At 35.6% G+C, this 24,139-nt stretch overlaps 1 protein-coding gene across 6 annotated transcripts in view; it reads left to right on the top strand.

The window, feature by feature from the left end:
• The window catches only part of LOC137015254 (cytosolic carboxypeptidase 4), a 202,989-nt gene that overhangs the window by 93,556 nt on the left and 85,294 nt on the right, over positions 1-24,139 (top strand). For all 6 annotated transcript variants that reach the window (XM_067380092.1, XM_067380094.1, XM_067380096.1 and 3 more), the window contains 6 exons: positions 264-356; positions 787-935; positions 3,490-3,577; positions 3,736-3,865; positions 5,637-5,790; positions 22,841-23,021. In XM_067380092.1, the coding sequence (XP_067236193.1) occupies positions 264-356; positions 787-935; positions 3,490-3,577; positions 3,736-3,865; positions 5,637-5,790; positions 22,841-23,021 (795 nt within the window). The remainder of the gene's footprint in view (positions 1-263; positions 357-786; positions 936-3,489; positions 3,578-3,735; positions 3,866-5,636; positions 5,791-22,840; positions 23,022-24,139) is intronic.

Below are 24,139 nucleotides of genomic sequence, written 5' to 3'. Positions count from 1 at the left end.
TCTCTTTTTTGTTTTTATTCCTTCCTTCATATCTTTCCTCTGTCATTCTCTTTTCCTCATTCCCTTCCTTCCTGCATTTCTTTTTTCTTTTCTTCCTACATTCATTCTATTCATTCCTGTCTTACTCCTTTCCTTCCTCACTGTCTTTCTTCTTTCTTTCCTTCCATTCCTTTCTTTCTTTCTTTCTTTCTTTCTTTCTTTCTTTCTTTCTTTCTTTCTTTCTTTCTTTCTTTCTTTCTTTCTTTCTTTCTTTCTTTCTTCAGTCCACAGTGTTCCCCCGATATGTGTCCCAGTTCCCTTCGATTCTTCTCCAAATTTGAGAGTGGGAACCTGCAAAAAGCCATTCAAGTCCGCAGGTGAGACTACATTACAATACGGTGCACGTACACAAGCACACAGACGTGCAAACATGTACTGCAGACGGCGCGGCGAGTGCCCTTGGGCCTCATTTGTAGTGCATTCGCAATCATACTCTCTCTCTCATTCTTATGTTTCCACTCTTTCAGCAAGCTTGTCTCGTCAACGCATGCAAGATCAAATCAAAGACGCTGTCTACAGAGCAGTTCGGATGTGCTTAAATAAAAGAGCCGACTTTATATTTTTCCAAATGAAATGCGGCAGTGTAACAACAGATAGGGACGGAGTGAGAGATTTCTCTCTGTCGTTTACGCAACATATTTCTCAGTCTCTCTCTCTCTCTCATTACATCTCTCCTATTCTCTCTTACACCCACTTTATCTGATTTTTTTTTTTCCCTGTCTGTCTCTCTTTCACACTCTCTCTTAGTCATGAATATGATTTGATTCTTAATGCTGATGTCAACTCCTCTACACACTATCAATGGTTCTATTTTGAAGTCAGCGGCATGGTGGCCGGCGTGCCATATCGTTTCAACATCATCAATTGTGAGAAAGGGAACAGCCAGTATAACTACGGTAAGTCATATGTTAGCGACTACATGGATCCATGTGGTTTAAGTAGTATATTCTATTTCTGGATCAGCATATGTTGTTCCAGAAACCAGGGTTGTTTAAAAAAAACTGTTTAAAAAAAAATTGTTTGTTGAAATAAAATAAAAGTTAATTATAAAATAAAATAAAATAAAATATAAAAAACTTTTTTTTAAATATAAAAACAGCATTTCTCATTTTCATTTAGTTTAACTTGACATACCAAATTAACTAAAACTAAAACTGAAATAAAAATGTACAAAAACTATAGACACTGTACATACACAAACATTTGACAATAGTACTTTTTTATGTTTTTAATCAAATAAGTGCAGCTTTGGTGAGTATAAGAGACTTCTTTTAAAAACATTACAAATCTTACCGATCCCAAACGTTTGAATGGCAGTGTTTAAAAAAACAAAAATAAAAAAAAAACAATAAGAATGACAAAAAACACACAACAAAATTACTAAAACTTTAATAAAGATGAAAATGGATTTTCACATGAAAATTCATGTGAAAAACAAAAATAAAATATTATAAAAAAACTATAATAGTATCTCAATGATAGTAAAATAATAATCACAACAAATAATAATGTGTATTTATGCATGCTTTAATTCAAGGTACACTTTTTAATATTAAATTTTGGTACATAATTCATTCTGTATCTATTGTGGTATGAACACGATCTCCTCAAATCACCACCACCACCAAGTAGTTTCCTATTTGTGTAAACAATGCTGTGTTTGTTATGTGGGCCTGGTGAGGGTTATAAGAGCTGTTTTTTAATACCGCTTACTAAGGTTGGATGTTCTACGATTGTTCTAGATGGCACTAATTTTGACATCCCTCTCCTCCCAAATGAAATGCAGTACTCCATTGCCACCAGCACACCCAGCTTAAAAAGATGCCACAGTGGTAGCAGCTAAATCATATCTTAGCCTCACATTGCTCTCAGACGCAGCGGTGGGCCTGAGCAGCTCTTAAATCTGACACTAGCCGTATATTCCCAGAAAAATACAGTGCTCTGGCATTTCCGAGTTCCTCCCCCGATAAAGCGCTTTCAATGGCCCTTGACTGCCTTTTCTTCATTTTGGTGTGCAGCTGGGCATTTTAAGAGACTCGTGCTGGCCCGAAGTCAGTGTTTTATGTCTTTATATTAAATGAGATGTCCTTTACTTTTGACCTTATTTGAGTTTGAGTAAAACTTACTCCCAACAAACATATACTTTGAAAGAATGCATTTCAAGGAATTCAACATTTCTTCCTCTGGGAGAAATGCCATGTTCAGCATTTTAGTTTTAAGAAAGGAATGTCCTGCCTTTCCATTGAAAGAGCTGATCAGCTTTTTTTAGCCAATAAGATTTATTTATGTATTTAAAGAGTTAGTTCACCCAAAAATGAAAATTCTGTCATTAATTAATCACCCTCATGTCATTCCACATGTCCTTTGTTTATCTTCAGAACACAAATAAAGATATTTTTGATGAAATCCAAGAGGTTTCTGAATCATACATAGGCAGAAACGTCATTGCACCTTTAAAGGCACAGAAAGATCGTTAAAATAGTCCTTGTGACTATAATGGTTCAACCTTAATGTTATGAAGCGACAAGAATACTTTTTGTGCGCAAAAACAAAACAAAAATGACGACTTTATTCATTCAAAATTTATTCATAGTCATCTCATCTCATATTTAACAAAGTCTTTACTACCTTTCTGGGCCTTGAAAGGTGAAATGACGTTGTTGCCTATGTGTGGTTCAGAAACCCTCAGATTTCATCAAAAAAATCTTAATCTGTGTTCCAAAGATGAATGAAAGTGATTTTAGCTTTCTTCATTCAATGTTGTTAAAGTATTTTGATTTTACCTTAATGGCTTTTTTTTAAATGAGAAAAATCTATACAATTTTTAAAAAGTGCTTTCTAGTTTAATATATTTTAAAATGAAATTTATTCCTGTGATGGCAAAGCTGAATTTTCAGCATCAATACTCCAGTCTTCAGTGTCACATGATCCTTCAGAAATCATTGTAATATGCTGATTTCTCGCTCAAGAAACATTTACTAATTAATTTCAAATAAGAACAGCATTTATTTAAAATATAAATCTTTTGCAATACTATAAATATATTCAGTGCTACTTTAAACCAATTTAATGCATCCTTCACACAGTTCACACAGAATGTGTTTTTGCGGATAAAAATATGAAAAACGGGTTAATGGAATGAAAAAAAAAACAACAACTAAAACACTCTTTTTAAAAGGTAAACATCTTTTTACTTGAGCACCACATTTTTAGAAAGCTGTGCCATGCTTCAAACTGTATATGTTTACCTATTGAATTCAGGGTAGACTACACAATTATTTTATTTGTATATTTTTATAATTATTTAATTTGGCAATTGGCCATACTAAAAACACTCTTTTATTGTCGCTGTTGTGCAAAAGTTAAAAATCTGCATATTTAAATTACTCAATGACCTTTAAATAACTGTAGGATTGTTAGATGTTTTTAAAGTAGCTCATGCTGTTTTAGGCATGCAGCCTGTGCTGTATTCTGTGAGAGAGGCTCTAGAGGGAAGACCACACTGGGTGCGAACAGGCTCTGAAATCTGCTATTACAGGTACTTTGCTATTGCATTTCACTTCAGTTCTTCACATTTAACCTCACATTTCTTCACTTCACCTCACCTTACAGTACTTTTTCTTGAAAAAAATGATATCTATTCTTTATTCATTATATTGCACTTGTAGTGTCTAATTGTGCTTTTGACTTCCATAGAAATCATTTCTGCCCTAGAAGAGGTCAAAAATGTTCTTTCTACACCCTGACCTTCACAGTGACCTTTCACCATGATGATGACGTGTGCTACTTGGCCTACCACTACCCGTACACGTACACCACCCTTCAGGTGCCTGGAATCACTCACTTTGCATGACTATGTGTCTTCTAATATTTTCATGGAGATGATAATAAACCCTAGTCATACTTAGTAATTCACTAAAATTATTTTTATTTTTTTTACCGAAACGTAAATGTAAACCTTTAAATGGTGGCTGACATTTATTCAAACATATATTAAGTCTGTGGGTCCCAAACTGGGGTACGCGTACCCCTGGGGGTACGTGAGGTGACAAAAGGGGGTACGCGAACAAAATGCTGAGTAGTTCATTTAATTCTATCTTAAAATAATATTAAAATCGAGCATCTATTTCTAACTGCCAAAATGTCATAAATCCAGAACGTTTAATAAAATTACCTCATTTGCAGTCAAAAATGACTGTATCCACACAAGCAGCATGCATATGACAGATTGCGTGCCGAATCTGCTGCCTTAAATCATGCTAAATTACTGTCGTTCTTGACAATGCACCTTGGTAAAAGTGGGGATTCAGCACTTACTCGCATGAAGAACAAATATAGACACAGATAATGGATTAATTTCGATTCAAGACTCAAACTTCCTCTGATACAAAAACATACCTTGTGTGAGTTCTTGTATTTAATGATGATGAGCAAGAACGCAATTGTTCCCAAATATCCACATGACTGCAAACGTGACATTATTATACAACAGGTCAAAAAAAAAAAAGTACATTTTAAACACAGTACTTTAAGTATTTACTCTATTTTGCAATGAAATAAAAGTTCTGACGAAAACCACAGCAGAACTACAACACACGTCTGTGTTTCGCGAACAATTCTAAACGAATCGTGAGAGTCAATGATTCATTGATTCATTCACAGCCACTTGCTTCATTAATGAATAAATGACTCGCTGACTCACTCATAAAAACAGTAACTTGCTGCCACCTACTGGCGGTTTTAGTTTAATATTTAAAAGTTTTACTTCGTTTTACCATCATTGCATATTTCTCTATTGAACATTTTTTTTATTTATTATTATTAAGTTATTCATAAAGGCAAAAAAATGCACTGAAAAATCAATTTAGGGGGCAAATATTGTCGCTTAGTGGTAAAGGTGTTACTGCAGTTGAAGTGGAAGAGAGGGGGTACGCGGAAGGATGGTAATCCCTTAAGGGGGTACTCCACGCTAAAAAGTTTGGGAACCACTGCATTAAGTAATGACCACCACAGACTAAATAATATGATAAATATGTAATATAGTGCATATATTTAGCAAAATGCACCTCTCTAGAGTCTTTTTTTCTAGTTGACTATAACGCAATGGACATTGAATGGCTTTCCTGAGGGATGTAACATTACGTGACATTGTTTACAAGCAGTTTTATTGACGTCTTTCTGCGGTTGGAATGCTGATTGAGCAAATTGTTTTAATTTAGTTATAAAATTGACAGAATTTGAAAGCTCTGAGCTAATTGGGATTATTGGATGGTAGCGCTCTACAAATAATGTTTAGTGAAGTTTTAAAAACAGCATAGACTAAAAGATCTCAGTTCATCAAAATCGATTTAAATCGAGAAATCATTGTCAACCCAGTCATAGAGTCCATTCAGCTGACATGCTTTACCTGTTATAGCTTGACTACAGTGTGTGCATGAAGTAGACACTGACACACGCCATCACTAATTAAATGTCACCATTTTAATTATTTCAGCCCTCCTAAAATGATATATTTTCAGTTGTCAAAATTCCGGTGCAACACCAGTCATAATTGCTAATGACTAAAGCTAAAAAATGTTTTTACAATTGTTCTCTAGACTCATCTGAAGATGTTAGAGAAGTCAGTCGACCCACGGAAAGTTTTCTTCAGGCAGCAAAACCTCTGTGACACGCTGGCGGGGAACTCCTGCTCCTTAGTCACGATCACAGCCTGCCCCACTTCCAGAGCCTGGAAACATCTGCACCAGCTGCGTAAGTCTGACAGTAAAACTCGCAATGAGTCAGATTTATGCTCTTGTGTGTCAACACACCTGTGTACTGAACGTCTGATGCTGCTTTGGGTTTGTATTCAGCAGTGAAGGCGTGTGTGTGTGTGTGTGTGCTCTTACAATCTGGCAGATCTTCAAGGTGCTCGGAGCATCTGAGCTTTGACACCTCCTGTCAGAGGAGGAGTTGAGGAGCTTCAGTGTGTGTGCGTCTTTTTGGGTGGGTTAGATGGGATGACTGTGCTTGACTCACTACCTGAGACATATTTTATGTCAGGGGACAAAAAGTTAAAAGAACTTGGAGAACTCATATAGATTGAGAGGAAGCCAGGTTGAATTTTCCTTTTTGGTAGTCACTTCAAAGGCAACATGAAATCAAACGGACCCGTTTTAGTTTAATAATAAAAATACTTTTATTATTGTGTTTTATTTGTCAGTGTACATTATTTAAAACATTTTGTTTTCATAATAATATTATCTTGCCCACAGAAACACTTTTTCTTTTGTGATAGCATAACCAAGGCCGTACATTTAACCAATAATATCATAGCCTGTTTTTCATGAAAGACACCTTTGAATGAAAGGCAAAAAGACAATAAATAAAAAATTTAATTAGAAAAATAAACATTTATTTCTTTATTTATTTATTTGAGTTTTATTACTTTTCTTAAAGGAACTTGGAGCATAATTAAAGGATTAGTTCACTTTCAAATAAATGTTCCTGATAATTTACTCACCCCCATGTCATCCAAGATGTTCATGTCTTTCTATGGAGTTAAATTAATGCCTTAAAGTTTTGCACAAAAATAAAGTTTTGCAAAACAAAAAAATAATTGAGCAATAAAAAAATGTTTTGCAAACAAAAATAATAAATTGCAAAATAAAATAAAGTAGTGCAAAAATAAAAATGTAATCAATTACAAAAATCAATGACAGCTGTAATCCTATTTTATCTTTGCCACATATTTTTCATGCTCAAACCTACTAAATCATTTGCAACACTCATTTTATTCTGTGATTCAGTCAAGTGTGCACTCACGATACCGGTTTTCCTTTGCGCTGCACTTTTCTGTGCGGATCTCTTTATGGCACTGGTTTGACGTGGGGTTGGAGTCAAGAAACGGGGGCAAACTTTATTTTTGTGCAAAAATTTAAGGCATTAATTTGACTCTATATCTTTCTTTCTTCAGTCAAAAAGAAATGAAGGTTTTTGATGAAAACATTCCATGATTATTCTCCTTATAAATGGACTGCAATGGCCTCCAAACGGTTGAAGGTCAAAATTACAGTTTCAGTGCAGCTTCAAAGGGATTTAAACGATACCAGATGAGAAATAAGGGTCTTATCTAGCAAAACGATCAGTCATTTTTGAAAAAAAAATACAACTGTATATGCTTTATAAACACAAATGATCGCCTTGCACGTGCTTCCGCTTTCCATATTCTTCAAAAAGCTTACACTGTATGTCCTACCTTCCCTATTCTACTTAAGGAAAAAAACAGAACTGGCGCCGCGTTCATTCTTTAAGTTGAATAGGGAAGGCGTAAGACAGTCTTCTTTTTGACTGAAGAAAGAAAGACATGAACATCTTGGATGACGTGGGGGTGAGTAAATTATCAGGAAAATTTAATTTGAAAGTGGACTACTCCTTAATTTTTTTATTAAATCATACAAATAAGAAAAAAAAGTGGTACAATACTTTACTATACATACTTTTTATATTTGTATTTGTTGTCCTGCACTTGGAGCATCTGAACATATTTTTTATTAAATAAATAAATTGTTCAAAAATATATTTGTATTTATTTATAAATAAATCATACACAAATTTTATATTTATGTATTTGTTTAATTATTTATTTGTAGGGGTGTGATTAGCTGGTGCCAGTAGCAAACAATAGAGTGTGCTCTGCTGGACAAACTACATAATCACACCATTTTCACCAATTTTATCTGCATTATAAGTTCTGTAAAAATAAATGTTCATATCGGTGGCATATCGGTGCCATATACGCCGATGCAGATATATCGGCCGATAAAATCGGCAAAACTATATATCGGTCAGGCTCTAGTGCAGAGTTCACTGATCACTTGACAAGAGTAAGTGACTAGATGACTGACAAGACCATGGCGGAGGATTCGTTGCACAACAGAGCCTAAGCATCTGACAAATATCTTATATTTTAGAATGCACACTCAGCACCGCCGCTCCATAGTTACAGAATACGTGCAATCGCAAAATCGAAAGTGAAAATAAAACGCGATTTCAATACCCCCGCATTTTGAGAGCGGCTCCCTGATGCATACAAATATCTCCCAATATGAAACCTATCTTAAGCTTTGCTATGTTGTTGTAACCATCTTGTATCCAATTTAGTCTCTATTTGATGACTTTGATTATGGTTGCACTTATTGTTTGCACTTAATAAGACTAAGAGAAAACTGTATTCATTTTTATTTATACTGTTTTTATTTCTATGATCAATTTGTGGAAAGGAGTTCAGTTAGGGGGTCAAAAGTTGTAGAAGCTCATAAATCATGTACAGTTTTAAGGTCTGAAGAGTCTCGTTCTCGTGAACTCAATCTTGTGTCTCATCTCGTGAGTGTCTCGTCACACCTCTATTTATTTGTCTTTTTTGCTTTTATTAGATAAATTAAGGTGTAAACCAAAAATCCAACCACTCAAACGTCCATGTGCTGTGAGACAGATCACATGAATTATGTTTGTAGCTTTGATAGTTACAACCTAGTTTTGAGTGGCACACATTTTTTGAACTTATTTGATCATGATCATGTCTAATGAAGGGTCTAGGTACTCGGTACTCATACCCGCTCTTGCATTAGAGCTGACAGGTGTGACTGTCAGCTGCAGGTGAAACTGCAGAGATAGATGTTTCAGACTGAAGGAAGACCTAGAGGGACACGCTGGGACATGCTGACCCAGCTGTGGGCCATTTCCTCTGAGTAGCATGGTACTCACCAACCCTCGTCTCCTGATGAATATGGAGGCGAGACATCTGCAGCTTTCTCCCCATAGACCGACATGGAGCATCTGGCTCGGTTGGGGGAGGAGGGACGGCCCGTTCCGATCAACCACTGCTGACAGTCCCCAAGACACTCCGACATACTGCAAAGTGACCTGCTGACAATTCCCAAAGACTGACGAACACGGTGACCTGCTCGCTAACTTGAAACTTGTGCCATTGATCAATGACTGTCAATTATTAGCGCATGTACATTAGCTGTGCCTGAACTGTGTGCGCATTTGCGTATGCTTGTATAATCAAATCACACAATGAAAGCACACATATGGGCTTTCTTCAGGAAGTCAGTGACATGGAAATGACTTCCTGTCATTTTAATTCAGACACTGTGATTTGTTTTAACAGCATCACACTTTGAATATGACTCATATCCCAGCCTTTGAAAGCCTTGGGACCCTTAGATGATTAAGATTTTTATTTAACTTATTATAGATGTGCTGTTTTAACACTTCAGTAATCAGCATAGCAATTATAAAAGCAAAATACGTAAGAAATAAGCACAATGTTGGGGAAAGATACTTTTAAAAATAACATACTTTTATATATTTATTGAATTTCTCTTAAACAAAATTTAGGAAAAAGTAATTGTGACTTTACAGTTTGCAGCTATTTGTTCTCAAAATGGAATATATATATATATATAAAAAGTTACATCTTATAAGTGGCCATATCATCAGGACGCTGGAATATTTTCACTAAATAATGTGTAGTATACATTTGCAACTGTAATTGAATTCTTCTTAAAATTGCTGCTTAAATACAAACAAGTTCTAGTACAGTTCCATCCAAATATGTAGTCTACCAAATTTGAAGAAAATAGTTTTCCCATCAGTCGACACACAGTACTATTGTGACAGCCGCAGCAGCAGTCAAACACAGCCTCACCGCAGTGAACAGCATCCAGCGAGATTCACATGGCTCTGTGTAAACATCAAGCCCGAAACACGCGCACTCACACATGCAGGGCACCTCATCCATCTGTCATCGTCCTGCTGAGTGCGTCGTCCCAACTGACACCATGCCGAAACATCACAGTGCATTTCATTAATCTGAACATCCGTACAAAAAACCTCATCCAACAGGAAGAGGCTGTGTCAGTAAATCAGACTTGCTAGAATAGATTAATTTATCTATCTATCTATCTATCTATCTATCTAGATGTTTGTTAAAGAAAAAAAACATACTTTTTATATACATATATTAGGGTTGTCAAGCGATTACATTTTTTTAATCTAATTAATTGCATGATGTGGCAATTAATTAATTACTCGCAAATTAATTGCACATCAAATTTGGCTGAGAAATTGCCCCTAAAAGACTATTTAAAGTCATTATTGTGTTAAATGAGAAAATCATCAAATAGACATCACAAAAAGTAGCTTTAGAAAGAAATATTATTTTTGATTTAACATAGAATTTATTACACATAAACTTTTAGGCTACTATGGCCATGATGGTATGTGTAAATGAGTAAATGATGGCAGAATTTTTATTAAATTTTTCATAGAACCATATGTAACAAGGTTAGTAGATATGGGAAGAAGGAGGCGGGAACCGGCGAACATTCAACCAAACTTTAATATAAAATAAACAAACAAAACGAAAGTAATGCCGGCAGACCCTCGCGGACGTCTGCCGGCCACACAAATATAACAAAACATAAAATAAAGTCCAGGCCTGGTCCTCTCTCGTCCTTCACTGATGTCGCTCCTCCTTTTATGCCTCCGGAGCTCCTCCGTGAGAGACTCGAGGCCGGCACGCCTCGCAGGTGACGCTCATTATCACTCGCGTCACCGGCCTCGCGCCGTTCCCTCACGGCTCTCGCCCGCCCTGCTCGTCACATACCCCCAACGCCCCTCGCAGGCCGGGGGGTACCTCCGAGACTGCGCTTTACTCCCCCCCGGGGCCTGTCTCGGCGGCCGCAGCACCTGGGGGTGAGGACAGACAAGGTGAGAGAAAAGGAGATGGAAGCATGAGGAGCGACAGAGACGAGAGAGGGGAGAGAGGAAAAGAAAAGAAAAAAAAATGCTGGGTCCGGCTCCCAGACACACTGCCGCTCGGTCCTCAGCCTGCCAAGAGGCTCTTCTTCGCGGTGCCATGCGGTGGCACTGGACGCTCGGTGGACTGCCCGATCCTCGACCGCCTCCTGGCGGCCGGCGATGGCTCCTCCGACTGAGGGCAGCCGGCAGCGAGTCCCCCGTCCCCTGCTCCTCCCCTTCATGGCGGACGGCAGCAGGCTCCGGCCAACGGCAGACGGCGGCGACTCCTCCGCTCCCTCCAGGTCCAGGACGGCAGCCACCCCACCTCGTCCCAGGAGCACGGCATCCGGGTCTCCGTCCCACCTTTCACTATGCTCCAGCACCACCGCCTCGGGCAGCCTTTCGCGGTCTTCACTTCCGCGCTGCCCGAACTCCGCAGCACCGCGATCCCCCTCAGCAGCGAGGGCTCTCCGACAGCATGTCCCTCCTTCCTCCCGGGTTTCGGCACCAATGTAACAAGGTTAGTAGATATGGGAAGAAGGAGGCGGGAACCGGCGAACATTCAACCAAACTTTAATATAAAATAAACAAACAAAACGAAAGTAATGCCGGCAGACCCTCGCGGACGTCTGCCGGCCACACAAATATAACAAAACATAAAATAAAGTCCAGGCCTGGTCCTCTCTCGTCCTTCACTGATGTCGCTCCTCCTTTTATGCCTCCGGAGCTCCTCCGTGAGAGACTCGAGGCCGGCACGCCTCGCAGGTGACGCTCATTATCACTCGCGTCACCGGCCTCGCGCCGTTCCCTCACGGCTCTCGCCCGCCCTGCTCGTCACACCATACTTTTAATGTTTTTTTTTTTATTAATATGAAATTATGTCTGGGTGTGATAAAAGTCTAAATGAGTGTTTGGTTAGTTTCGTTGGTTGGTTGGTTCTCGTCGGTTGGTTTGTTCGTTGGTTGGTTCATTCATTCATTCATTCATTCATTCATTCATTCATTCATTCATTCATTCATTCATTCATTCAATGGCTAAATGGCTCTCTTTATGAATGGGCCATTGAATTCCACTGATTTGTTTAATATTCAGAAACACTGCTGTGTTGCTCAGAGACACACAATCGGTCTGCTATGGCCTTATAGGTAACAAAAACTGACATTATTGTTTCTTTATTGAACTGTGGTATAAAATCAATATCAAATTTTCACTTGTGCTATTCAGAAAACAAAATCAGCACTCGTGTGATATTGCACTCATTGCTTGTGTGATATAGCTTAACTATATCATATGATATAAACATGAGGAAAAAACTCATACAGAGGCATTTTTGCCCCAATATCTCGAATTTTAGGGGCACATAACTGCATTCTATAGGCTCCATCATGCTATGAGTTGTTGCCCTGCATCATGTTCATCACCAATCAACTGTATGAAATGTCAGATGACCTAGGTCTGGGGCAGGGCAGGTGTGTTAAATGTGTTAATTTTAATGCCCTATTTTTTTTTTTTCCATAACTAATTAATTAAACTAACGCTTTAAATTAAAACAACCCTAATATAATCCTATTTATATAAATCTGTTAACTATGCTTAAAATGCATATTTTTGCTTGTAAAAATGACACCCATTTCATAGATTGACACGTTTTCATTTTAATTTAATTTCAAACGAACATACTGTACTTATTTATGAACTGTACGTGTACGGCTGCTATCTGTGGCAAAATGCGTCAACAAACTCTGGCATTTGCTTGTCAGAGGATTACACCTTAATTAGCACATTGGGGTTTAGCAGCGTTAGCACATGAGCTTTGCCTTTACACATAGTAGGATTTTCATAATCACTTTACAATTTCTCTCAGATGCAGGACTTATGAGAACTCCCGTCCGCCGTATTATTGAATTAAAGGCCTCAGATATGATTAACTGTAATCATGGTGCCCCACATCAATCACCACAAACAAATTAGGCCTCTTTTATAAGCCAATGGTGATTAGGAGGTGGTGCGGGTCATGGCTCATTTCTGTGTGTACAAGAGAGAAAGTGACTGGACATCGTTGTGAAATGAGGACTTGTTAATTTGACATATCGGACGAGTCATGTCAGCATTTGTTTATTATTAGAGTTATGTAGCTGACCATTAGAACAACATGGATTAATGCGGCCACAATTCAACTTGATAAACTTAACGGCTTAATTTGTGGTTGGTGTATTTGCATAACTCTAAGGGATTCTCACAGGCTTCTAATTAAACAAATCCCTTTGATTAGCTGTACCTGTAAACAACACCAGCATGCTGTACATTTACACTTTTGAGCTTTCTTACAAAAGTGTCAGTAAAATGTCTTGCAGCACTCCCTAAATAACAAAGATGTTATATTACATAACAAAAACAATTTTAGTTGACTGTTATTTATGTGCGTTGCCTTGAGGTGTATCTCAACTGAACAGAAAGGTTATAATTTTTTTTGCTATTATGTATTTGGGACATTCTGGGTGCTATGCAAGAAATTAAACTTTTTTTATACTGAAGAGTATTTTTAGATAGTCAGTCTTCCTTTATGTACATACTAATATATATTTATTATATATATTTATATATAATTATATATATAATGTATGAATGCACACACACACACACACACACACACACACACACACACACACACACACACACACACACACACACACACACACACACACACACACACACTATATGGGTCATTGATGAACAATGTTTTTAAAAGGACATGTACGAGTAATGTTTTTAAAAATGTTTCTTCAAAACGGACAAAATTTGTCACCAAAAAGTCATTAGGTTTAACCAAAATTTCGTTTTTACTGAATGACGGTTTTGGTCATACCGAACGATGATATTTTCAAACAATGCTAACAGGCCGATATCTAGCTAGCAAGCTAACTAGCTGACAAAAGGACAATCAAACATTTTATATTTAGTGCAAGTTTTTAAAATATTACCATATTTTCCATGTTTTATAGCGGTTGTACCGAATGACCTGATGTTTCGGGACATGCGTATGAGCAAGTGAAAACATGAATTTTTCAAATAGTTAAAAGAGAGTTAGCTACTTTGCTTCACGACCATGTGGTCCTTTGCAGGTGTCTGAATGATGTCACATCCTGTCACATGATACTGACCGCAAGACTTGAAATGGTCTCTTTATATTGGTTACTCCGAATGACATCAATGAAATTCATTTTTCTGTACATTCTTTCTCATATCAAAGCAATGACTTCCATAAAACATATGCTGTTATAAAATTATGCCAGAATAAAAATATATATACATTTATTACATTTTAAGATATTTTAATTACAAATGAAATGGCTGTATTGGCCTTTGGACGGTTAAACCGATTAACCTTTGGACACTTCAAAATCTTTAAAATACATTTATATGTAGCAAAATATAATTAAAACCTTTTGGATTCAATAAAAGAGATCTAGTTGTACTTCCTTACATACTTTGGATGTCATATCTTTGTTGTTTATTATTATTAAGGCCTTTGGACAGAAAAATGACCCATCATGCCATTGACCCATATATATATATATATATATATATATATATATATATATATACATATATAATATTTGTAGTATGTTTACAGTACTGTCCAAAAAAGAAGGGGAAAAAAAGTTGTTTATTTATTTGCCTTAACCATAACCATTTTTCTGATAAAAAAAAAAAACATTGTAAAAAAAAAAAAACATTGTATTAGGCATTCACATGACCTTGCATGTCTCAAAAAAAAATCTGTGTGTTGCAAAATAGGCGACACAATTGTTAAAATTACATATACATTTATTTGGCTGGTCCGTGTAAAATTGATAAATGTTTTTTCAGCCGTTGACACTTTAGAAAAGCCCCTTGAACATGTGTTAACAGAAATACAGGTTCTTATCTGTTAGTCACATTGCCCATGCCTTCTGCTGACAGTGAATGATAAATCCTGTTTGCTATACCTTTCTGCTTGCGTTTCACTCTACATTAACAGTCTGTCCTCCATGCATCCTGCAGCCTACATGTTTCTTTCTCCCTCTCTCTTTTCACCATCTGTTCTGTCGCTCTGTCCTTCATGTTCACATAGTCTCTTCAAATAGACGTCATAACCCCCATTTCACCCACAGTCCACTGGATAGAATCCAGAAACTGGACTACATTACGTGAAAATAATGACTTTGCTGTTCAGTTTTACACCTTTTTTCAACTGAAATTCTGCTGGAGCTGATGCTCGGCTGGAGGATCTGTGAACAACTCTCAGTAGTGGCACATTTTTCCCACTGATTTGAGAGCTGAATGATGATGTAACTGATTTTCACATGATATTTGTAAAATAATTGCCTGCCATTTTATTTCAGGCCGAAAAAGGATCATTTGATTAAGCATCTTTACACTTTCATGATATGGTTTTGATGCAGTGATGAAACGTTATTTAAAAAAAATAAAAGCATTTTTTTTTTTCAATATTGTTAGTGTTCTAATGGACATTTGAAAAATATTAGGGAATTTTAAAAGTATGATTTCCAAATCTGTAAAGTCTGGAACTAGTAAATTTTAAGACATTACAGAAAATTCCTGTATTCAAAATAATTTTATATTGTATTTTACAGCCAATGCACTTGTAGTTATGTCCAGTTGTAAAATATTTAAATATTTAAATAAAATATATTTAACATAGTCTTTTGATTAGGTATATTATTGATATCTTAAAGGGATAGTTAACCCAAAAATGAAAATTTGATGTTTATCTGCTTACCCCCAGTGCATCCAAGATGTAGGTGACTTTGTTTCTTCAGTAGAACACAAATGATGATTTTTAACTCCAACCGTTGCCATCTGTCAGTTTTATAATGCCAGTGGATGGGAACTCGAACAATAAAAGTCTAAAACACTTCCATAAACAAATCCAAATGAAACCCTACTGCTCGTGACGACACATTGATGTCCTAAGACATGAAACGATTGGTTTGTGTGAGAAACCGAACAGTATTTATATCATTTTTTACCTCTAAAACACAACTATGTCCAACTGCGTTCAGCACTCGGTTGGTGAGGTCTGATTGTGCTCTGACAACGGCAGTGATGTCTCGCCCATACTGTATACTTCAATGAGTGCTAGACATCACTGCCGTTGTCAGAGCGCGATCAGACCTCACTAAACCATTGCTGAACACAGTTGGTCATAGTGGTGTTTTAGAGGTAAAAAATGATAGCCGAGCCGCAGGGTTTAATTCGGATTTGTCTATGGAATTGTGTTAGACTCTTATTGTTCGAGTTCCCATCTGCTCTTATTATAAGACTGACAGACAGCAGCGGTTGCAGTTAAAAATCATCATTTGTGTTCGACTGAAGAAACAAAGTCAACTACATCTTGGATGTGCTGGGGGTAAGCAGATACACATCAAATTTTCATTTTTGGGTGAACTATTCCTTTAATATATTTCATATCTATTGTTATCTGTTTAAAGGTGCCCTAGATCACTATTTCACAAGATGTAATATAGGTCTAAGGTGTCCCCAGAAGGTGTCTGTGAAGTTTCAGCTCAAAATAGATCAGAATAGATTTTTTTTATTATACCATGTTTTAACTGCCTGTTTTGGGGTGTGATTAAAAATGCGCCAATTCAGTGCGTGTACACCTTTAAATGCTCGTGCTCCCCACCCCCAATCTCGTGACTGCCATTAAACATTGCATAAACAATAGAATAAGTTCACTCAGCTAATATAACTCTCAAAATGGATCTTTACAAAGTGTTTGTGATGCAGCATATCAGATCATGTAAGTATGGCATGTATTTTGTGGATGTTTATATTTGATTCTGAATGTGTTTGATAGTGCTACGTGGCTAACGTGGCTAATGCTACGCTGTTGGAGAGATTTATAAAGAATAAAGATGCGTTTATGATTTATACAGACTGTAAGTGTTTAAAAATGAAAATAACGACAGTCTTGTCTCCGTTTATACATTAAGAAACAATGTTAACTCTAACCACATTTAACAGTACATTAGCAAGATGCTAACAAAACATTTAGAAAGACAATTTACAAATATCACTAAATATATCATGAACAGTTATTATCGATCCATCTGCCATTTTCGCTATTGTCCTTCCTTGCTTCACAATACCTGCATAACTTCTGATGATTCTGTTGTGCAGCTCCAGACGTTAATACTGGCTTGTTGCTTAGAACATGGGCTAGCATATGCAAATATTGGGGGCGTACATATTAATGTTCCCGACTGTTAAGTAACAGTCTGTGTTATGTTGAGATTCGCCTGTTCTTCAGAGGTCTTTTGCACGAACGAGATTTACATAAGTAGGAGGAAACAACGGTGTGTGAGACTCACTGTATGTCATTTCCATGTACAGAACTCTAATTATTCAACTATGCCAAGATAAATTCAATTTTACAATCTAGGGCACCTTTAATATGTAACGTCTATTGTTATGGGTGTGTAGTTCATACACAGGAATAAATCTGAATGCATAAAATAAAGATTATGAGTCTAAATGAAGGATACAGTTATAAAATCAGATAATATGGTTGTAAAATACAGATGCCTTTATTATAAATACTAGGATGACCCCATTATAAAAAATACAGACACACATAACAGTAAATCCTCTTGTCGCAGAAAGTGTCTCCTTGCAGATCGCTTTTGGCGAAACTGTCATGCTAAACGGGATTACTCTTGATAATTAACAACCCAAGAAATGAGCACGAGCGAGATTCCTATGAAACACTTTTAATTAATAAAAGGCTAAATTAAAAGCTGCATTTTCATAAGCTTTGCAGGGCAAATTCATCTCATGATTACAAATGGACAAGTCTGATATGTTCTAATTGGACCTGATTTGCATATACAGGAAAGGATTACAGAGATTGGCTTTGATAGCTTAAGGCTGGCTTTGTACTTCACGATCAAGAGGCGGAGACTTTTTCTCCCTGGGCGTGTATATGAGTGAAGTTAGTATGTTCCACTGATGATTAAAAATGTATCACACATTTATAGCAAAAATATATGACTGGCAGACAGATATGAACATTTATTTACAGTGGTGGAGTCTAGGTGTAGGTCTAAGTTTAGGTTGTTGTCCTTGGACATTTTAAAGTGTAATAATAGCAGCTTAATTTGTTACTCTGTGTTCATATTTAGGATAAGTCTTTAATCTCTAATCTTAGACTTAGTTCTAGACCTAAATTAGACAGACTATGTCTATGGCTGCTTCTGCAGTATGTTATAACAAATAATTTAAAGGGTTAGTTCACCCAAAAATGAAATTTCTGTCATTAATTACTCACCCTCATGTTGTTCCACACCTGTAAGACCTTCGTTAATCTTCAGAACACAAATTAAGATATTTTTGATAAATTCAGATGGCTCAGTGAGGCCTGCATTGAAAGCAAGTTAATTTACACTTTCAAATGCCCAGACAGGTACTAAAGTTATATTTAGTTCATGTGACTACAGTGGTTCAACCTTAATGTTATGAAGCGATGAGAATACTTTTTGTGAGCTAAAAAAACAAAATAGCATCTTTATGACTATCTAGTGATTTCAAAACACTGCTTCATGAAGCTTTGAAGATTTACAAATCTTTTGTTTCAAATCAGTGGTTCGGAGCGCCAAAGTCACGTGATTTCAGTAAATGAGGCTTTGTTAAGTCATAAGTAAAATTTCAATAGTTCAAGTGACTCTGGCAGTTTGATACACACTCCGGACCACTGATTTGAAACAAAAAATTCGTAAAGCTTCGAAACTTCATGAAGCAGTGTTTTGAAATCGCACATCACTAGATATTGTTGAATAAAGTCGTTATTTTGATTTAAAGGGTTAGTTCACCCAAAAATGAAATTTCTGTCATTAATTACTCACCCTCATGTCGTTTCAAACACGTAAGACCTTCGTTTATCTTCAGAACACAAAATATTTTTGATGAAATCCGAGAGGTTTTGTATCTCCCATTGAAAAGCAATGAAATTACCAAAAATTGTTGAATAAAGTCGTTATTTTTGTTTTGTTTTTGCGCACAAAAAGCATTTCACTGTACCACTGTAGTAATGTGGACTATTTTAATGATGTCTTTACTAACTTCCTTAAATTTGGTCATTTTGTTGCTCTCTAAAATATCTCAAAAATATCTTTATTTGTTTTCCGAAGATGAACAAAGGTAATATACAGATATTTTAAAGTGAGTAAAACTAAATTAATATTATATAATTAATATTAAATGTTTATATTTGGCTCTAATTCTGGTTATATGTCTGCAGACATTTTAAAGTGTGTGAAACTAACTTAAGTCAGGGTCTAAATTTGGGTTTAAGTCTGGTTATATGTCTATAATTTTATGATTCACTATGTAAGTCTGGGTTTAAGCATGGGTTTGTGTCTGCAGACATTTTAAAGTGTTTCAAATTAACTTAATTTTGTATAAAACTATGTCTGGGTCTATGTCTGGTTCTACATCTGCATCTCTGTTAAGTCTGGCTTGTAATTCTATCAACTCAAGGTCTAAGTCAGAGTCTAAGGATCTAAGTCTGGGGTATAGGTGTACATCTATGGACCCTTGAAGGCTTGTAATATTAGCAAATTTGCTACTGTATGTTGATGCTCAAGAAAAGCGCTGGCTTTAGTCTAGGTCTGTGTCTAAGTCCAAGAATGCCACTTACACATTCTTATAAATATGAGGACAGGAAATCATTTCATACTCTAGTGGATCTTTATGGAAATCGACTACACTCAAGGAACCCATGAAACCTGTATTTTTTTCTTTACATAATGTGCAGTATTATGAGCCCCACTTTAAAAAGCTTTTCCTTTGAATGTCTTAAGTGCCGTTCAACAGAAGCACATAAACCCTGACACACACATTCACGTACACACACAAATAGAAAGGAGATAAACCAGCATGTTTTTAGGCAATATCAGTGGGAGGTAAGTTTGCTCAGATAGCCATGAAGCAGCAGGAGAGACAAAGACACAAAAGGGACTTTTTTTGCCCTCTCATCTTCCCGTTTCTTTTATATTTTCTGTTTTCACTTCTCTTGCTCTTTCTCTGTATACCATTTGGGTTGAAGTCATCGTTGTGCCAAAGACTCCTCCGTAAACATGGAGTGAAAGCCCGGCTCTTAAAGGATCGGGCTGTACTCTTCCCACTGGGAGCGTGGGAAGACTGACTTGTGTGGTAGCGGCAAAGAGATCTAACGAAGGACTCCATTCTCTCGTAGCTTCACGAAGCACTCCCACGTCTTTATACACTCACTTTTCGTGTGTGGCAGACAACATATATTTCATTGGGCATTTAGCTGTGTGAACATGTAAATGGGATCAAGACGAAAATACACGCAGAATGGATATGTGGGGGTTTCTTTTCACAGACGGACGGAAATAGCTCCTTGAGATTATTTGTGCAGTGTAGTTTGCTCTTGGGTGTAGAATGGAAGATGCACATTTGTTTACAGATTGCTGCACAAAAACATTTTTAATTGATAAGACGGTGACAAACGGATGTGCAAGAACACCAGAGTGAGAGATTGTGAAGGCAGAGATGAAGGACAGATGGAGAGAGAATTTAAGTGGAGGACAGAGGCTTTGCAGGCAAGACATCATCAGGAGATCAGCCGAACGCATTGAGGGCCTGAAGTCTCTGATTCCGACTTGAATTGGAATTTAAATTATCTCAGTTTTTTTTTTTTTGCAGAGCTGAAGCAGCCGGCTCTTGAGGGAAATTGAGTGCTGTGCACAAAGCTGATGTGATATTTATCAAGCATATTTTATCTGTAGGACACTTTAGTTAGAGATACCTCCTTTTTTTCTGAATTGTTTTGGTATGCTATTGTTATTTTCAGCATTTAAACTACATTACTCCTCGATCAACTAACAGATTGTTGTTTAAGGGTCAATAACGTGACACTCATATATAAACATTAATTTACACAGATTATGGTTATTATATGCTTGAGATTATTTAAAAAAAAATGTAATATTAATTATAATTAGTATAATATATAATATATTAGTATATATATATATATAATATATATATATATATATATATATATATATATATATATATATATATATATATAACAAAGATATGATATCCAAATGGTTTTAGATATATTTTTCTACATATAAAGGTATTTTAAAGATTTTGAAGTGTCAAAAGATCATTTGGTTTAACCATACAAAGACCAATACAGCCATTTCATTTGTGATTAAAATATCTTAAAATGTAATAAATATATATATATTTTTTATTCTGGCATGATTTTATGTCATCAAATATCAACATAGTGCAAAATGGAATTAAAATTATGTGTAGAAGTCGTTGCTTTGTTATGAGAAAGAATGTCTGGAAAAATGTATTTCATTGATGAGTAACCAATATAAAGGGACCATTTTGGATCAAGTCTTGTGGTCAATATCATGTGACAGGATGTGACATCATTCAGACACCTGCAAAGGACCACATGGTCATAAAGCAAAGTAACTAACTCTCTCTTAACTATCTGAAAAGTTCATGTTTTCACTTGCTTATACGCATGTCCCGAAACATCAGGTCATTCGGTACAACCGTTATAAAACATGTAAAATGTTGTAATATTTTTAAAACTTGCACTAAATATAAATATTTGATTGTACTTTTGCTAGCTAGCTAGATATCAGGCTTTTAGCACTGTTTGAAAATATCGTAATTCGGTATAACCAAAAGTGTCATAGAGTAAAATTGAAATTTTGGTTAAACCGAATGAATTTTTTGGTGACCAATTTTGTCCATCTTGTAAAAAATGACCATCGCAGTGTTAATTGCTTAGAAAAAGCACATAATTTCATTGTTAACACTTAATAAAAGTTCAAAATTAATTATATCTCCATTATGTTTTATTACACTTTTAAAAACCTTATTCATAAATGACCCACATATATATATTGTATGTATATATGTATATATATTCATACACTATGGTGCTCCAAAAGGGACATTGTGATGGAAAAAGTATGAGATGGATGAGGAAAAAAATATATATTTCAATGCATTTGCATTCTCTTCCCCTGAAAAACCTTTTGAGTTCTTTGCAAGTGAATGCAACATTTCTCACTGGGGACACTAAAGATTTTGTGAGAGAACGCAAAAGCATTGAAATATTTTTTTTTCCTCCCATCTCATGCTCTTTACAAACATTTTGCAAGCGAACGCAAAGTTTACTGGGGAAACACAAACCATTTGCGAAAACAAGACTTATTATTTTTCCTCTCATCTCAAATGTTTGTCCACCATCATGTCCTTTAAGGGGTTTTGTTACACACGCCAATGCTGAGAATTCACTTGTCCATCCTTCTTGGCCATCCTTATTTGTCATTGTCTTACTATTCACAACAAACATATGCCATACCATTATTATGTCAAAAGGCAGTAATAATGGCATTATCTCATTTTACGGCTCAAAAAAAGGGGGGAAAAAAATCTCTCCAGCCTAATTATATGGATGTATTCAGATTCAATTAAATACAGAAAATGAAACAGAGCCGGTGAAAGAGCGCATAAACAGAGGCTATGCAGAAACTCATTATGAAATCATCAATACCAGAATCACACAAATTAGTTGCCCCTTCTGCTGACTTTTGTGGGGTGGCAGCCAGGGCCGTAATAGTCAAGCTAAATTACATTTTAATGTCTTTTGATAAGTTTTGTCCATCTCTTTTTTGGCTTTGTAAACTTGCTCAGCAAGGTGATTATAATTTTCCTGTCCAGATGAAACGAGTCAAGGGAGGTGTCAAATGAAAATCTGACGTGCCTTAATTGCCATGTAATGTTGTGTTTTCACACTGTTTTCCTGTTTAAAAAAATGAGACCTTCACAATAGAAGCTACTCAGTTCATGCCACCAGTTATAGGTTATAGTTTATGTATAAGTATATATTTAGGCAATATGTTTATAAATTAAAAACCTATTGTACTCATATTCATGGTTCTTTTAGGTAACCGGCCATGTGTGGTGCTGACAGCAAGAGTTCATCCAGGAGAGAGCAATGCCAGCTGGGTGCTGAAGGGCACACTGGAGTTCCTGTGCAGCAGTGATCCTGTAGCTGAGAGCTTGAGAGAGGCCTACATCTTCAAAATCATCCCCATGCTCAACCCTGACGGGGTCATTAATGGCAAGTATGTACACATGCATGTACATTGTGCAAAATGACTTCATTTAGTACTTTCAAAACTTTGAATTTAGGAAAAAACTTAAACCCTTGCATTTTGTTCCATTCTGTTAGAAGTTCACTTTAAAACAAGAATGTGTGCTGTAATACCGGCACCTTTGCTGTTTGTGTGTTGTTTGATCTCTGTAATTGTTGTATGAGGAGGAACATTGTTTGAGGACTTTTTATGTTTGTATGAAGGTTGTACTTTGAGTTTGATTTGCTCTTGCAGTAGGAAAATCCATTTTTTAATAGAATTCATGTACAGGTCTTGGGAATGTTTAATTTATGTGTTTTATTTTTATTTTTTATCTGTAATTCCCCCAAATAATTGTAATTTTGACTGTTTTTTTGTGACTTTATTTTATTTTACTTATTTGTAAAATAATAATAATAATAATAATAATAATATATATATATATATATATATATATATATATATATATATATATATATATATATATATATATATATATATATATATTGATAAATATATATATATATATATATATATATATATATATATATATTGATAAATATATATATATATATTGATATGTATAATTTTATTTCATATTTAATTCATTCAATTTTTTTTTCTGAAACTGACACTTTTCATACTAATTTAACGTTAAAAAATTTATATATATATATATATATATATATATATATATATATATATATATATATATATATATATATATATATATATATATATATATTTTTTTTTTTTTTTTTTTTTTTTTATATATATATATATATATATATATATATTTTTTTTTTTTTTTATTGTAATTATATAATTTTTTTCACATGTTTGTGAGTTTTTTTATTTCTCTTTTTTTTTTTCTCCAACAACTCAATAACAGGTCACAAAGATGTCAAACCATGTAGTTTTAAACAAAAAAATGTTTCCATCATAGCCTCCAGGTTATATGTGACCTCTCGCCATAATTTCAGTGTAGTAGGTCCCTGCATTTGGCACTATAATATTAATGATTGCCTTGGGCATCTGTAAGCAGGCTATTTCTTCCTGCCTGAAAGTTCAGTCACCATCTTGTCCAACAGAGCCGTACACATTAAGGC

This window comes from Chanodichthys erythropterus, chromosome 24, assembly GCF_024489055.1.
Source record: "Chanodichthys erythropterus isolate Z2021 chromosome 24, ASM2448905v1, whole genome shotgun sequence".
In the NCBI taxonomy this organism is placed as follows: domain Eukaryota; kingdom Metazoa; phylum Chordata; class Actinopteri; order Cypriniformes; family Xenocyprididae; genus Chanodichthys; species Chanodichthys erythropterus.
Note: the sequence above shows the minus strand (reverse complement) of the source record. Positions and strands in the feature narration are given on the sequence as shown.